The sequence below is a fragment of the Mustela putorius genome, unplaced genomic scaffold (genome assembly GCF_011764305.1).
Source record: "Mustela putorius furo isolate JIRA1106 unplaced genomic scaffold, ASM1176430v1.1 tig00003859_pilon_pilon_pilon, whole genome shotgun sequence".
In the NCBI taxonomy this organism is placed as follows: domain Eukaryota; kingdom Metazoa; phylum Chordata; class Mammalia; order Carnivora; family Mustelidae; genus Mustela; species Mustela putorius.
The window spans coordinates 32,780,544-32,796,426 of record NW_025422011.1 but is presented as its reverse complement, the minus strand read 5'-3'; the positions used below and the strand labels follow the sequence as shown (position 1 = coordinate 32,796,426).

General features: G+C 39.7%; 1 protein-coding gene across 7 annotated transcripts in view; it reads left to right on the top strand.

The window, feature by feature from the left end:
- ZNF143 (zinc finger protein 143) overlaps positions 1 to 15,883 on the top strand; it is a 59,741-nt gene that overhangs the window by 19,764 nt on the left and 24,094 nt on the right. For all 7 annotated transcript variants that reach the window (XM_004751953.3, XM_045065844.1, XM_004751955.3 and 4 more), the window contains 4 exons: positions 327 to 401; positions 10,853 to 10,972; positions 12,458 to 12,533; positions 13,260 to 13,385. In XM_004751953.3, coding sequence (XP_004752010.1) covers positions 327 to 401; positions 10,853 to 10,972; positions 12,458 to 12,533; positions 13,260 to 13,385 — 397 coding nt within the window. The remainder of the gene's footprint in view (positions 1 to 326; positions 402 to 10,852; positions 10,973 to 12,457; positions 12,534 to 13,259; positions 13,386 to 15,883) is intronic.

Here is a 15,883-nt window from a genome sequence, read left to right as displayed (position 1 = left end):
CCACTTTTTATAGTAGAAAATTTCAAACACACACAAAAATAAATGATAATGAATCCCTGTGTACTTATCACCCAAAGAAATGGCAAAGGGTGAAACTTTTTTTAAAAAATATTTTATTTATTTATTTGACAGAGATCACAAGTAGGCAGAGCAGCAGGCAGAGAGAGTGGGGGAAGCAGGCTCCCCGCTGAGCAGAGAGCCCGATGTGGGGCTTAATCCCAGGACCCTGGGATCATGACCCGAGCCGAAGGCAGAGGTTTAACCCACTGAGCCACCCAGGCGCCCCAAAAGGTGAAACTTTTTAAAGCTTTATTTTATTCTTCTAGGTGTCCATTGATGGCAGTGAAAGTGTAACAGGTACTGGGATGATTGGAGAAAATGAACAAGAGAAAAAAATGCAGGTATGTAGAGCTACTTTTTTACAGAAGAATTTCTTTCCCTTAGCATTTGAAGGCCCTTCTGTGAGTGAAAGCAAGAGTAGAGAACTTATTACTTCTATAGGAAGATCTTACCAGGGAAAGAGTGTACATATTAGGCAGTAGCTTTCTCGAACTACCTCCGGTCTCAGGATTTATTATGGATCCACAGTGGCACTAAAGAAATAGAAGTATCCGAGAAATCCCAATGAAGTTTATGTTCTGGAATCCAAGGCAGTTTTGGAGGCTGGCATGGCAGGTTATGGATCCTTCCTCTGGGGCCCCACAATTACTGTGAGGGCACCCTTACAGGGAGCACCCTCCCTGCTTTGCTCGTTGTGTCTTTTTGTTTCTTTTGCTTCCACCTGGTTCCCCATACATTTCCTTTTCAACTTCCGTAGAGAAGGTCCAGCCTTGCTAATCATCCTTGTTCCTACTGGGCAAAGCCATTTATGCTTTTTGTACCAGACTGCTTCCCGGGCTACACATGGCCACGGGTTGGCTATCCTTAATTCAGATGCTCACCCTGGGTCCAGTCATTGGGCATCCATTACCCAAACAACAGCCCACAGCAGCAGTGTCTCTAAAAGTTTTATATTAAGTGCAAAGTAGTCACAGATGCATTCTGGGAGATATACAAGTCAAAAATCCCAAACTGGCATAATTCAGGATTCTGCTTTGAATTACCTCTTTGTGTGGGGAGTTTGGTAGGTGTTTGGGAGTTATATAATCCTTGTAAAATATTCTTGCTTTAATGCTGCACCTTATTTTTTCAGCAGCTACCTCTAATAGTTTGCCAATTGTTCCCTCGTGGCAGTTGTTCACATTCTTTGACAGTTTTGTAATACTTAACTCCTGTTCTAAAGTGATTCCTTCCAGGCCACAATTTTAACTTGAACGTTAGTATCACCACTTACCACAGAGTGATACTATTAGAAGTTACAGAGAAGGGCGCCTGGGTGGCTCAGTGGGTTAAGCCGCTGCCTTCGGCTCAGGTCATGATCTCGGGGTCCTGGGATCGAGGCCCGCATCGGGCTCTCTGCTCAGCAGGGAGCCTGCTTCCCTCTCTCTCTCTGCCTGCCTCTCTGTCTACTTGTGATCTCTCTCTGTCAAATAAATAAATAAAAATCTTTAAAATAAAAAAAAAAAAAAAAAAAAAAAAAAAAAAGTTACAGAGAAGATTTTACGTTTATAATAATAGTAAATGATTAAATGACAGGAATCACTGAAATTGCTGGTAGAAATGTGATACTTATTTTATTTTATTTTATTTATTTATTTGTGAGAGAGAGACAGGATGAGAGAGGGAACACAAGCTGGGTGAGTGGGAGAGGGAGAAGCAGGCTTCCCGGAGAGCAGGGAGACCGACGTGGGGCTCGATCCCAGGACCCCAGGATCATGACCCGAGCCAAAGGCAGTGGCTTAACCAACTGAGCCACCCAAGCACCCCCAGAAATGTAATACTTCTGAACATTGGTGAAGAGCCAGCATTTCTGTTTCTTTTCTCAAGTGGTATCACGAAGGGGTGGTAGTATGAACAGTAGTTAGCAATTCACCAAGCTCATCAGCTTTGATACTGTGTGATTGTTGGTGAAATTTTCAAGTCTTTGAAGTCATAAAATGAGAAATATTTTTTGTACTGCAGTATGTCAAATCCACCGAGTCAAGTTCTACTAAAATGCAAATGAGGTATGAATATATTCAAGAGAGGTAGGTCAGTGCCTTGGAGTCTGTCCCTTATTAGTAACTAACAATTAAGTTTTTAAATAATGAAATATTTTTATTTATTTATTTATTTATTTATTTTTAAAGATTTTATTTATTTATTTGTCAGAAGGAGAGCAAGCGAGCGAGCACAAGCAGACGGAGTGGCAGGCAGAGGCAGAGGGAGAAGCAGGCTCCTTGCTCGGCAGGGAGGAGCAAGGAGCCTGATGTGGGACGTGATCCCAGGATGCTGGGATCATGACCTGAGTCGAAGGCAGCTGCTTAACCAACTGAGCCACCCAGGCGTCTCCAATAATGGAATATTTTTAAAGAGAGACAGTTGTAGCTACACGTGTAATAAACTAACATAGAATGGGTCTTAAAAAATCGAGTGAATTTACCACTGGACTGTATAACATTATACTGTTACCATAAAAGTCTCTCATAAAAGTCTATTACAGGGGCGCTTGGGTGGTTCAGTCAGTTAAGCATCTGCCTTCGGCTTGGGTCATGATCCCAGGGTTCTAGGATGGAGCCCCACATCAGGCTCCCTGCTTAGAGGGGAGTCTGCTTCTCCCTCTGCCTCTCACCCTGCTCATGCTCTCTTTCACTCACTCACTCTCTCTTTTGCTGTCAGATAAATAAAGACTTTTTTTTTTAAAGTTCTATTATCATTAATAATTATTTCTGAATCCAGAAACATAACTAGAAATTCAGTACTGCTAAAGGAAAATGTTGTAAAAAGCCCTATTACTGCAGACATATAACCATTTGGTGTTGGTGCCAGTAGACAAGGAAACAGAAGGAATTTGAATAGGATTTATTTTTTGTAGCTGTAGCTTTTTCTCCTTTGCCTTTTGTGCCTTCCCTTTACAGGTATCTGATATGGTAGCCACATGGTGGCTGTTGAGCACTTGAAATGTGGCCACTCAGAATTAAGATGTGCTGTGAGTGTAAAATACATATAAGATTTTGAAAACTTATTATGAGAAAAAGAATGTAAAATATCTCAGTAATTTCTCATATTGATTATATGTTGAAATAATATTTTAGACATTGAGTTAAATTAAAAAATTACTAAAGTTAGTTTCACCTGTTTCTTTTTACATTTTAAATGTGGTTACTAATTCATCATTAGTAGAACATATTTTTTTAGAATTAGAGTCCAGGCCCAGTGTGGAGCCCCAACACTAGGCCTAAATTCACAATCCTGAGATCAAGACCTGAGCTGAGATCGAAAGTCGGAGCTTAACCAACTTAACTGTGCCAGTGCCCCTAGAACATTTTTAACTATATACATGGCTTGCACCTATGACTTCTATTTCTCTTCATTAATGCTGGACCAGAAGTTCATGAATCCTCCATCCTTTCATACAATTTAGTACCATAGTTGACGTTGAGTGTCCAGTACATAGTATTAAAAGGTCAAATATCGCAAAAGAACCACTGCAAATAAGCAGCACCTCCTCTTGGTACTCCTACTTCTGCCAGAATGCTTAAGAACTTTTAACTCCATGCCTGGCTGAACTTTAAATAAAGAGATCTGTAGCTAATACAGTAGATTTTTTTCTAAGTAGTCTTGTTTCACAGCTGTAGATTTTTTCTTTTCATTCTGATGCTTACAGTTTAGAACTCTTTCTTTCATCTATGACATAAATATACTAATTGTGTTGCTGAGTTGCTCTTGCATGAAACCAGATTTCATAAGACAAGAAATACCTAGAGGATCTAAAGCAGCTGTGTTCATGGGGTTGGGCAGAACTCCTCCCCTACCCCCCACCACCAGAAGACAGTTAGCAATGTCTGGAGACAATTTTGGTTGTCACAGTTGGGGGAATATTACTGGCATGTAGTGGGTAAATGTCCTGCAAGGCATGGGACAGCCCCCACAACAAAGAATTATCCTGTTCAAAATATCAGTAGTGCCGAATTTTTGAAAACCATGGTCTAAAGTACTCGATTTAAGAATGCCCAAGTGTTCATTTGTGGGTACTATAAGGCTAATGGGGTAGGTATTTGGGAGAGACTCTGACTGCTATCATTGCCCTCATGCTGTACCACCCTTAGTTAAGTAGAAAACAGCATGGTATTAAAGTAGCACAACTGTGTAATAAAAAGTCCATGTAGTTTCTATTCTGCCATATAATAGCTGTGTGACTGAACAAATCATTTGACTTCTCTGAATCTGAGTTTTCTCATCTGGCAAATGAGAATAACTTGCCTTACCCATCTCATGAGGTTATGAAAACCAAATGAAATTTTCATTTGGTTGACATTTTAGGTAACCCATGAGAACATTATTTTTAACTATGTAAGTATTATATGACATTGTTCATGCTTTACAACATGAATACTAAGAATACTAGAATACTAAGGCTTTTTTTCATGGTAGCCATTAGTTTATTTTAACTTCATTTGAAACTAATTCTAAATATTGGAGATCAAAGTGTTTTGGCTTGGTACTTTTAATCAGATAGATATTAATCAGATAGATATTTAATCAGATCATATCTGATTTAATCAGATATTACTTTTAATCTAATAGAAAGTACAGAAAGCCAGTGAAGCCAGCTCAGGAAAAAAGAGATCTTGTAAGCCTACAGCAGAGCTTATAAGAAGCCAAGAGCATGAACTGATGGATAGCCAGACTTCACAGGAGCCAGAACTGCAAAGAAGTCAGGACTGGAGGTTGATCTCACTCCTTTTTCTTCCTCCTCCCCTCTTCCATGGCATCTCTGCTTTCTATGCAGACAGGTGTCCTGTTTTCATTGTATTTGCATATGGCTCATCACAGCCATTCTTTTTTAGGTTTACCACCCACAACTAACTCAACATTTTCCTTTATTTCTCAGGTCATATTCCAGGGAAGGAAAGTTGGACTTAGCTTGATTTTTGAGTTGAGCTGTGTAAGGCATAGGTTACTGGTCAGCCTTATATATACCATCTGTTCTGATTATCAGGCTCTGTGGCTGGTGTGGCAGATCTCCCAGAACATGGGTTGGGTGATTCCCCTCAAACCTGCCTGTATATATAGGCAGTTTTAGTCTGGATCCTATTCTATGCATATTATCTGTACTTTTATCTAGCTATGTGATCTTGAGTAAACAAACCTTGCTTTCCTAAGCCTTTTCTTTTCATCTCTAAAAGGAAGGTATTTGATCAGTGGTTATGAATCAGGGGCAAACATGAGATTGAGTTACAGAACTTTTAAAAATAACCCCTGACTGGGTCATGTGGCTTTGTCGGTTAAGTCTCCGTCTCTGGGTTTTGGCTCAGGTTATGGTCTGAGGGTCCTGGGATTGAGCCCCGAGTTGGGCTCCCCACTCAGTGGGGAGTCTGCTTCCCCTCCCTCTACCCCAACCCCCCACTCACACTTTCCCTCTTTTGTTAAAATAAATAAATAAATCTTAAAAAACAAACAAACAAACAAAAAAAACTCATGACTAAAATCATTTTCCAGAGATTTGATCAGTAGGTCTGAGATAGAACCCAGGATTTTTTCAAAAAATACGTTTAGTAGGTTTTTTTTTTTAATTATTTCAAAGAAGTACATTGGTAAAAACCAAATGACCAATTACCTTACTATGTAGGTAGCTACTGCATACTTTTTTTTTAAAAAGATCAGCTTGTTTACTTTTAGAAAATCCATTTGTTGTCTTATCTTCCATTTCTCTCATCAGTGTTTTATAATTTTCAGAGTACAGGTCTTCATCTTCTTGGTTAAGTTTATTCCTAGGTATGTTATTCTTCTTGGTACAATGGGAATGTACCGGTTTTCTTAACTTCTCTTTTTGCTGTTTTATTATTAGAGTATAGAAATACAACTGATTTCTGTGTTTTAATTTTATATCCTGCTACTTTACTGAATTAATTTATTCTAATAGTTTTTTTGGTGGGATCTTCAGGGTTTTCTATATATAGTATCATGTCATCTACAAGTAGTAACAGTTTAACTTCTTTCTTCCTAATATAGATGCCTTTTATTTCTTTGCTTGTCTGACTGCTGTGGCTGGACCACTTTCTTATACCATATACAAAAATAAACTCAAAATGGATTAAAGCCCTAAATGTGAGGGGCACCTGGGTGGCTCAGTGGGTTAAGCCTCTGCCTTTGGCTCAGGTCATGATCTCAGAGTCCTGGGATCCAGCCCTGCATCAGGCTCTCTCTGCTCAGCAGGGAGCCTGCTTCCCTCTCTATCTGTCTGCCTCTCTGCCTACTTGTGATCTCTTTCCCTCTCTCTGTCAAATAAATAAATAAAATCTAAAAAAAAAAAAAAAACTAAATGTGAGACCTGAAACCATAAAACTCTTTTTTTTTTTTTTAAAGATTTTATTTATTTATTTGACAGAGGGAGATCACAAGTAGGCAGAGAGGCAGGCATAGAGAGAGAGGAGGAAGCAGGCTCCCCGCTGAGCAGAGAGCCCGATGCGGGACTCGATCCCAGGACCCTGAGATCATGACCTGAGCCGAAGGCAGCGGCTTAACCCACTGAGCCACCCAGGCGCCCCAAACCATAAAACTCTTAAAGAAGAACAAAGGCAGTAATTTTTCTTGACATTGGCTATGGCAACATTTTTTGCAGCCAGATCTCCTAAGGCAAGGGAAGCAAAAGCAAAAATTAAGTATTGGGACTATGTTAATATAAAAAGCTTTTGCACAGTAAAGGAAACCATCAATAAAACAAAACAGCCTACTGAATGGGAGAAGATATTTGCAAATGATATATTCAATAAGGGGTTATTATCCAAGTTATATATTAAAAAAAGCTTAAACAGTTTGGGCGCCTGGGTGGCTCAGTGGGTTAAGCCGCTGCCTTCAGCTCAGGTCATGATCTCAGGGTCCTGGGATCGAGTCCTGCATCAGGCTCTCTGCTCAGTGGGGAACCTGCTTCCCTCCTCTCCCTCTGCCTGAGTCTGGGCTTACTTGTGATCTCTGTCAAATAAATAAATAAAATCTTTAAAAAAGAGAGAGAGAAAAAAAACTTAAACAATTCAACACCAAAAAAACAAATAATTGGATTAAAATGGGCAGAGGACCTGAAAATACTAATTCAAAAAGATATATGCACTCCTATTTTTATTACAGCATTACATACAATAGTGAAGATATGGAAGCAGCCCAAGTGTCTATTGACTGATGAATAAAAGAAATTATGGTATATATAAAATGGAATATTTTGCAGCATAAAATGAAAAAAATGAGATCTTGCATTTGTGACAACTTAGATGGACCTAGAGGGTATGCCAAATGAAATAAGTAGGAGAAAGACAAATACCATATGGTCTCATTTATGTGTGGAATCTAAAAAAACAAGACAAATAAATTAAGAAAAAAGCAGAATCAGACCTCTAAATTCAGAGAATAAAACGATAGCTGCCAGAAGAGAATGGGTGAAGGGGAGAGGGAGATACAGGCTTCCAACTATGGAATGACTACATTGAGGGAATAAAAAGCGCAGCACAGGGAAACTAGTCAGTGTTGCATAATGACAGGCAGTAGCTATATTGTTGTAAGGGTGGCATGTCACATAGAGACATTGAACCACTATGCTCTATACCCATAGCTAATACATCATTGTGTGTCAACTATACTCAAGTAAAAAAAATTAGATTAAAAAAAAACCTTATCTCATTGTACCCTTAAAAAAAATCCAAATGGGGAGCACCTAGGTGGCTTAGTCAGTTGGGCGTCTGCCTTCCGCTCAGGTCATGATCCCAAGGTCCAGGGATTGAGCCCCTTGTCGGGCTCCCTGCTCGGCGGGGAGCCTGCTTCTCCCTCTCCCACTTCCCCTGCTTATGTTCCCTCTCTCACTGTATCTCTCTAAGTCAAAAAAAAAAAAAAATCCAAGTGGTACAGAGAGAGAAAAATAAAAAGTGAAGGACCGCTACCCAATAATAACCATAGTTAGAATGGCTATGAAGGATTTTTGTTTGTTTCTTTAAGTAGGCTCTACACCCAGTGTGGGACTCAAACTCATGACCCTGAGATCAAGACTCACATGCTCTACCGACTGAGTCAGCCAGGCACACCTTTGTTTTCTTAAATCTTCCTGGCAGTTCTTATGTGTCCCCTGTTCCCTAAAGGTCCCTCTGTTGCCACACTTCTTCTTCGATTAATTCCTCTCTTGAAAGAGAACATACTTTTGAAAATTATTCAGGTTGCTTGAATTTTATCCTTTCCCAAGCGTATAAATTATTGACATCCTAATATATACAGATTTACATAAGTCAGATAACAAAAGTCCTATTTTCCGTGTGTATCAGACCTTTACAGTAAATGGAATTTCAAGCACTGAGCTAGGCAGTAAAAGCACCAGTTTTCCACAGCCCTGTCAGCTCAGTCACTGCAGCCACAGAAGCTCTGCCAATGCTGCAGCCTGAAGCCCGGTGGCTCACTAGCGTGAACTCTGGAGCTCATCTGCTTCAAGTCCTACTTCCCAGCCTTTGACCTTGGGCAAGTGACATTACTTAACTACCCTGAGCCTCGTTTTTCTTATTTGTAAATCATAGGAAATAGTTAATTCATTGGATAGTCACGGAGGACCAGCAAGGCAGCACACAGGCAAAGCACCCCCCACCAGGCAGCACAGAAGTGCACCCCCTCAGGGAAGGGCAGTGAACCTCTTTAGTATTGAAGTCACTTTGGAATTCAGTCTTGGGCTCCGCCCTTTATTTACCAGTGGGATTTGCACATCCTCAGAACCCAGGAATGTTAAAGCTAGAAAGGAATTAGCATTATCTTCTCCTACCTATCAGAGTTTGAAAACCACCATTTTTCGGTGGGGGCTGGTCCTAGGGTTTCTTTGCTGTCCCTCCAGGACTAGCAGAGCTTTGAGCCACCCATACCTGCCTGGGCAGAGGCAGGAATGCTTTTATCTGTTTTACGCAGTAGAATGCTATGTAAGATCTCATCTAGCAAAGGAATTTAACTCCTTAAAGAAAGTTTAAAAAAGAAAAAAAATCACTGATTTAGGACAGTGTGTTCTTTATACAGACAAGCAAGCCCTACTGACTTGCAGAAGGTCACACAGTGAATTTATGGCAGAGCTGAGGTTCTCTCAATTCCCAGAACATACATTAAGCAAGGTAGTAATGAAGTCATTTTCTGTAGATGGTTCTAGAAGCTGATTAGCATTTCACTGGTATTAGCTTCTCTATTGCCCTTGAGACATTTCCCTTTCAATAATACATCAGGCTTTTCTTTCTACAAAGACTATGTCTGTCCTATACTGAAATAACCAATACAGCCCTGCCTCTTCATTTAGCTTTTGAAATTTGGACTCTGTCCACTTTCATCCTTAAAATATCTGCAGAATCATCTATTGCTTTCTATTCCTTGGTCATTGTCCTAGGCTGGACTTCACCACTTCTTCCCTGCATATTCATGATTACCCAGACTTTAGTTTCCTTGCATCTTTTGTCTTTCACTGTTGCATGCCATTACCAGAGTTCTCTTTATAAAACACAGAACTGATCTCAGTCAGTCCCTTACTTTAAAAATGTTGGGGCCCCAGAAGAGCATGTGACTCTTGATCTTGGAGTTCTGAGTTGAAGCCCCACATTGGGTGTAGGACTTGGTTAAATAAATAAATAAACTTAAAAAAAAATGTTAATACCTGCCTTTGCATTCATTATCTAAGTTTACTCTTCAGAATGGCTTCTGGGGACACCTGGGTGGCTCAGTCTGTTGGGTGTCTGCCTTTGGCTCAAGCCATGATCCCACAGTCCTGTGATCAAGTCACACATTGGGCTTCTTGATCAGCAGGGAGCCTGCTTCTCCCTCTGCCTGCCGCTCTCCCTGCTTGTGCTCTCCCTCTCTGACAAAATGAATAAATAAAATCTTAAAAAAAAAAAGAAGAAGAAGAAGAATGGCTTCTAAAGCTCTTCCCAAATGTGATCTTCAGCTTCCCCTTCTTTTTCATGTTACTCAACTGCTATATAGACCTAATCCTCTCATACTAAGTTTCTAGTTCTTCCAGGCACACTTCCATATTTTCGGTCATACTCTACTTCTGTCTGGACTGCTTGCCTCACTTCTCATTTTCAGCCTTTAAATTTCACTGTGAAACAAGGCACCCTGACCTACAGCTCTGTCACCCCAGGGACCAAAGAGTAGAAAGTTGTTCTTCCATTTTTATGGTATCTTAATTTCTAAAATAGGTGGTCATCTTTAAAAACTTCTGAAATCAGGAAAATTGTTTGAAGTCTTGTGGTGTTGAGTCCCAGAAAAATCTCCTGAATATAAGTATAGACTAGGATCAGATGCACTGTACTGTCTCCTGCAGGTGACGGTAACAGCAACATAAACCCCTCGTTTTTCAGTGCTTTGAAAGGCTCTTGAAGTTGAAAATGCTCTTTACGTTGTTTTTAGAACAGATGTCCTATATATATATATATATATATATATATATATATATATATTCCTTGAGCCTGTCATGGAATACTTGCATACAATGGTGATGCTTCCTGGGTAGAATTCTCTAGAACGGGAATAGATCTGTGAGCTCTAGCTCTGCCCCCTCGTGGAGCTCATCTTTTGACTTCTTCCCTAGCTGCTGACTTTAGCTCTGGAACAGAAATAATCTAACTGGTTCAACATGACAGAATCTTTATAAAATAATAATCTGAATCTGGAAACCCACATTACAGTTTTTTATCTTTTTTATTCTGCACATAGTAATTTCATCTACCTTATTTCTGTATGAATAAACCGTACTTTTTGTTTCATCTAGATTGTCTTACAAGGACATGCGACAAGAGTAACTGCTAAATCCCAGCAGAGTGGAGAGAAGGCATTTCGCTGTGAATATGATGGATGTGGGAAATTGTATACAACAGCTCATCACCTTAAGGTATGTTTAAAGGAAATGCTCTATCTGGGTAGGACAATAATGAGGACATTAAATGCCAACACCATATGTTGATAGCATTAAAAGCCGTTATTTCCCCTCACTTACCAGGATAAAAACACACGCTCACACTCGAACAGGCCATGCAAAACCCTATGCAGATTTTAGAAACTGTCAACTCTCCAAGAGCTTGAGCTGTTCCTTTCTGTCTCCCTAATGTCTGTCGTTCTACCTGGCACATGGTAGATACTCTGTGTATTTGAATATATTTTTGTCAGATGTGAAATTTATGTAAGTTTAGGAGAGCTGGTGGTGTAATTCTGTTATCAGTGATTTGCTGAAATCTAGCAGAAGTTGCTGTTCATGTGCCCTGTCTTTCAAATATATGGGGCACATGGGCTACACACAACATACCACGACTCAGTAGCTAACACTCACTGAATAACTTACAATGTGTCGGGAGGCAGTCACTTAGCCTGTTTAGAATAGCAGTCCCCATTACTCATTGGTGTGTAACCTTGACATGTTGTTACTTGGTGTCTTGGGGCCTCATTTCCTTATGGTAAAAGCATCTCCCTCACAGAGCGGTTATGAGAAATAAATAGGTAGATTTTATATATGTAAAATAGCGAAAAAAATGGCGTGGTAGAGATTCAGTAAATGTTGGCCACTGTCGTGATTGTTCATTTGCCACGGCAGCCCTCTCCAGTAGATACGGTTATGTCTTGGCTTTACAGAGAGGAGTTGAGGCTTAGAGAAGGCACCTGCCATGGCCATCCCACTAGTCCACGGTGAAGCCTTGCCTCGGGGCAGGGCCCCTCTCGCAGCAGCCTCCACGCTCTTAACCTTACGTTGTGTAGCTTCCCTGTGGTCTGCTCCTAGCACTCACCATGTCTGTGTTCCATACGGACACCTCTGACCACCTCCAGTACTTCTGTTCTGTAATTAAAATAAGTACTTCTTAACATACAGGATTTAGGTTTGTATCGAGAATTGGTGGGCTATAATTTTTGAGAAAAGCTGTCTTTTGTTTTTAAAAAAAAAAAGCACATACAAATAACGGACTGAAGTTCAGCCTCGAACAACACAGGTTTGAACTGTGCAGCCCTCTTACATGTGAATTTTTTCAAATACGGTATAGTACTGTAAATGTATTTTAATAACATTTTCTTTTCTGTGGCTTCCTGTTTGGGAAGAATATAGTATGGGAAATAATGTGATAACATGATAAACTTTCATTATGCTTTATGTTCTTGGTAACGGTTCTGTTCATCAGTAGGCTATTAGTAGTTTACATTTTTGGGGGGTCAGGAAGTTATACACAGATTTTCGACTGCATAGAGGCGGGAGTCAGCACTCCTAACCCCTATGTGGTTCAAAGGTCAACTGTAATTCAACAGGGGGGGGGGAATAAATAGGTCTCTCTTGAGACCATCTACCTGAGGGATGCCTGAAGAAAATAGACTCATGCCTGCATTTTAATGACAGGTCCATGAGCGATCACACACGGGAGACCGGCCTTATCAGTGTGAGCATCTAGGCTGTGGGAAGGCATTTGCAACAGGTAAAAACATTAATTTTCTTCATTTCATAGTTCCACTTAGGGGGCAAGCAGGGACTGGCCCGGGGCAGGGACTGGCCAGGAGCAGGAATTGACCGCTTGCCTTTGTCTGAATTAGTAGATGCTCAATAACCAGGGTTTCGGTCTCTCCTTTAACTTTCTCCTGTCCTGCTTGCTCTATTCTCTCTCTCTCTCTCTCTTTCTCTTTCTGCTTCCATTTTTCTCCTCAGGCCTACCTCTGCCTACGGTGGTGTTTCACTCCATACTCTGCTTTCTTTTAGCAGAAAAATAAAGGCCAAGCATTAGAAGCAGACACAGAATTTAACATTAGGACAGACCTGAGGGAACCATGAGCAACAGGGACTTAGCAGGGGTTGGGGCCTGCCTGGGGAGACATCCAGCAGGGCCAGCACTGGGACCAGGCCTCCTGACTTCCACCCTATTCCTCATTTAATCTCAATACCACCTCAAGCTTTTGGGGTAGGAGTTGTGAACATCTAATAAGATTTGGGCACTTTAAAAAAAGAAACACATACAACCTCTTCTAGACAGAGTTGAAACTATGGAATTTCCAGCATGATGACCCTTAGCTGTCATATTCTTGTCGATTGTTGATAGCTGCTCTGTTGTGTTTGCCAGTATTATATCATATTTTTCAATTGTTTAATCTCAGTTGGCATGCTTAGAGGGATCTCAAATAATGAAATTTCTTTTATATTTTTCTTAAAGGTTATGGATTAAAAAGTCATGTCAGAACTCATACAGGAGAAAAGCCATATCGGTGTTCAGAAGATAATTGTACTAAGTCTTTCAAAACTTCAGGAGATCTACAGAAACATATCAGAACTCATACAGGTACTGGTATGAAGAAATACCATATGTAGGCCGGGATTTGACTGATTGATTTAAGGCCAGAAATTTTTTTTTTTTTTTTTAAATTTTATTCATGTATGTGAGAGAGAGAGAGAACATGTGTGCCCATGAGCTGCGGGGAGGGGCAGAGGGAGAGAATGAGGGACAAGCAAACTAAGCAGACTCCCCTCTGAGTGCAGAGCCCGATGTGGGGCTTAATCCCAGGACTCCAAGATCAGGACCCAAACTGAAGTCAGAAGCTTAACTGACTGAGCCACCCAGGCACCCTTAGGCCAAGGATTCTTAAGAAAAAATTTTTTTAAAGATATTATTTATTTATTTGATAAAGAGACAGCAAGAGAGGGAACATAAGCGGGAGGAGTGGGAGAGGGACAAGCAGACCTCCTGCCGAACAGGGAGCTGGATGCCGGGGGCCCATTCCAGGACTCTGGGATCATGACCCCAGCCCAAGGCAGGCACTCAACCGACTGAGCCACCCAGACGCCCCGAGGCCAGGAATTCTTAATCTGCAGGGAGGGGACTTGGGGAAGGAGTCTCTGGAAATTTCAGAGTTAGCTTCAAGGGTTTCTCTTACACTCCTTGCTGTTTGTATCTTTCCAGGATGAAGGCCCATAATTTTGTTAGATTCTCAAAGGGGTCCATGTCCCAAAAAGGATGAACAACATAGATACACTTTGTAGGTATTATAGTCAATAGACTATAGTCATAGATACAGTTTGTAGGTATTATCTGAACAATAGGCTTATTTACCGAGGATTGCTCATGTACTTAGTAGCCCAGCTCAGACTAGAACCTAAGGCACCCAGTTCCTTCTCAATTCAGCATTGCTTCTCCTGTGTTAAGTTGCTGCTAAAGAAAATGAACTCCTAACTGCCCTACAGAAAGAAAGGCTTATTACTTCCTTGTGATCATCTCTCACCTCCTTTAATTTCCTCCTCTCCTTTTCCTAAAGGGTACTTTGTTTTTATCTCCCCTCCCCTCTCTTTCTTGTTCTTAATTATTTGTGGAATTGGAATACCAATTATAAAGGTAATTATTTGCTTTGGATGAGAGCTGGAGGAATCTCAGAAACTGTTGATAAGAGATGCTGTTACAAACTATTGATTAAGCTGATTTATAGCTTAATAATTTAGTTTAAAATTTTACCACATAGTCTGATAACTTTGCCCCCAGATACTTCTAAGTATTCTAAAATAGTTCAGCAAATTTCCATTGAGGACTTGCTAGTCATTAAAATTTAGCTTATAATTCATACATGATCCCAGATACGCTTTGCTTTACAGTGTTCAGGAACAAAGCTATAGATCTCTGCTTCTGTTTTATTCATGTAGTTATTTTTTTATTCATTGTTATCAGATGCAAGTGTTTCCAAATTCCTGCAAATTCTATTTGGATTTGCTGTATAATGCCAACCTGTTATTTAAAAGTTACATAAAAACACAGTCTAGTTCCATTAATATTTGGTCAAAACATTGGGATTGTGATTCCTTTGATAGTACTCACTTAGCAAACCATATAGTCATGCATCAGTTTTTAAATTGTGAGTATTTTCATTGGTAAGATGTTGGACTGAGTAAGCGGGCTTCAGGGATGTCTATTACAAACACAAATGATTTCAGCAAAAACAAAGCAAGGTGCTACAGGTCAGAGGAGTAGTGTATATAACACCATGGGAATTGCTGGAATGCTAGATTCCTTATCACAGCATGTCAGAGCTGGGAAAATGTTAAGGTCATCTAGAGCCAGAGAGAAGGAACTTACCCAAGACAGACTCTTTTCCTTAGGTTAACATATTGAGGGGGGAAAAAAAACTTTCTCTAAAGAAAGGATCAGAGGTTCCTGCTCCTTTTTAAATGATTTCATACTTGAGGTACAAATATTTTGAAATGATTTTTACCAGCAGGTAAATCATAATTTCACTTGGCCAAAATAAAATAACCAACTTTTATATATAGGTAAATATTTGTTTATCTATACACACACAGATTATTTTTTTTAACCACAAAAGTTGTTTGCTGAATTTGAGCTTATTCTAAATAGGGCACATGGGAATCAAAACCAAAGACTGCTTCCTGCCTAACAGTTTAAAGGCCCTTTAAGTTCTGAGGTTGTATAAAACAAGTATGAAGAAGAGGAATGTAATTGGCAGAATAGACTTTTTCATAAGCTTAGATTATGAGCATAATAATATATTCAGCAAATATATTGATATGTATTATATGGTAGACACTACTAGATTTTTAGAAAAACAAAAATTTTTTCAAAATATTAAAAATTGAATTAGGATATAAGCTTTTGGGGGATTCTAGAGTTCAGATATTTTTTTCTAGTTAATTGATTTTTTAATTTATTTTTATTTTTTATTGTTCAAATATTATTCTTACTCTTTAAAAAAATTTTTTTTAAAATAATTTTATTTATTTATTTGTCAGAGAAAGAGCAAGAGAGAGAAAGAGCAAGAGAGCTCATGCAAGCAGGGA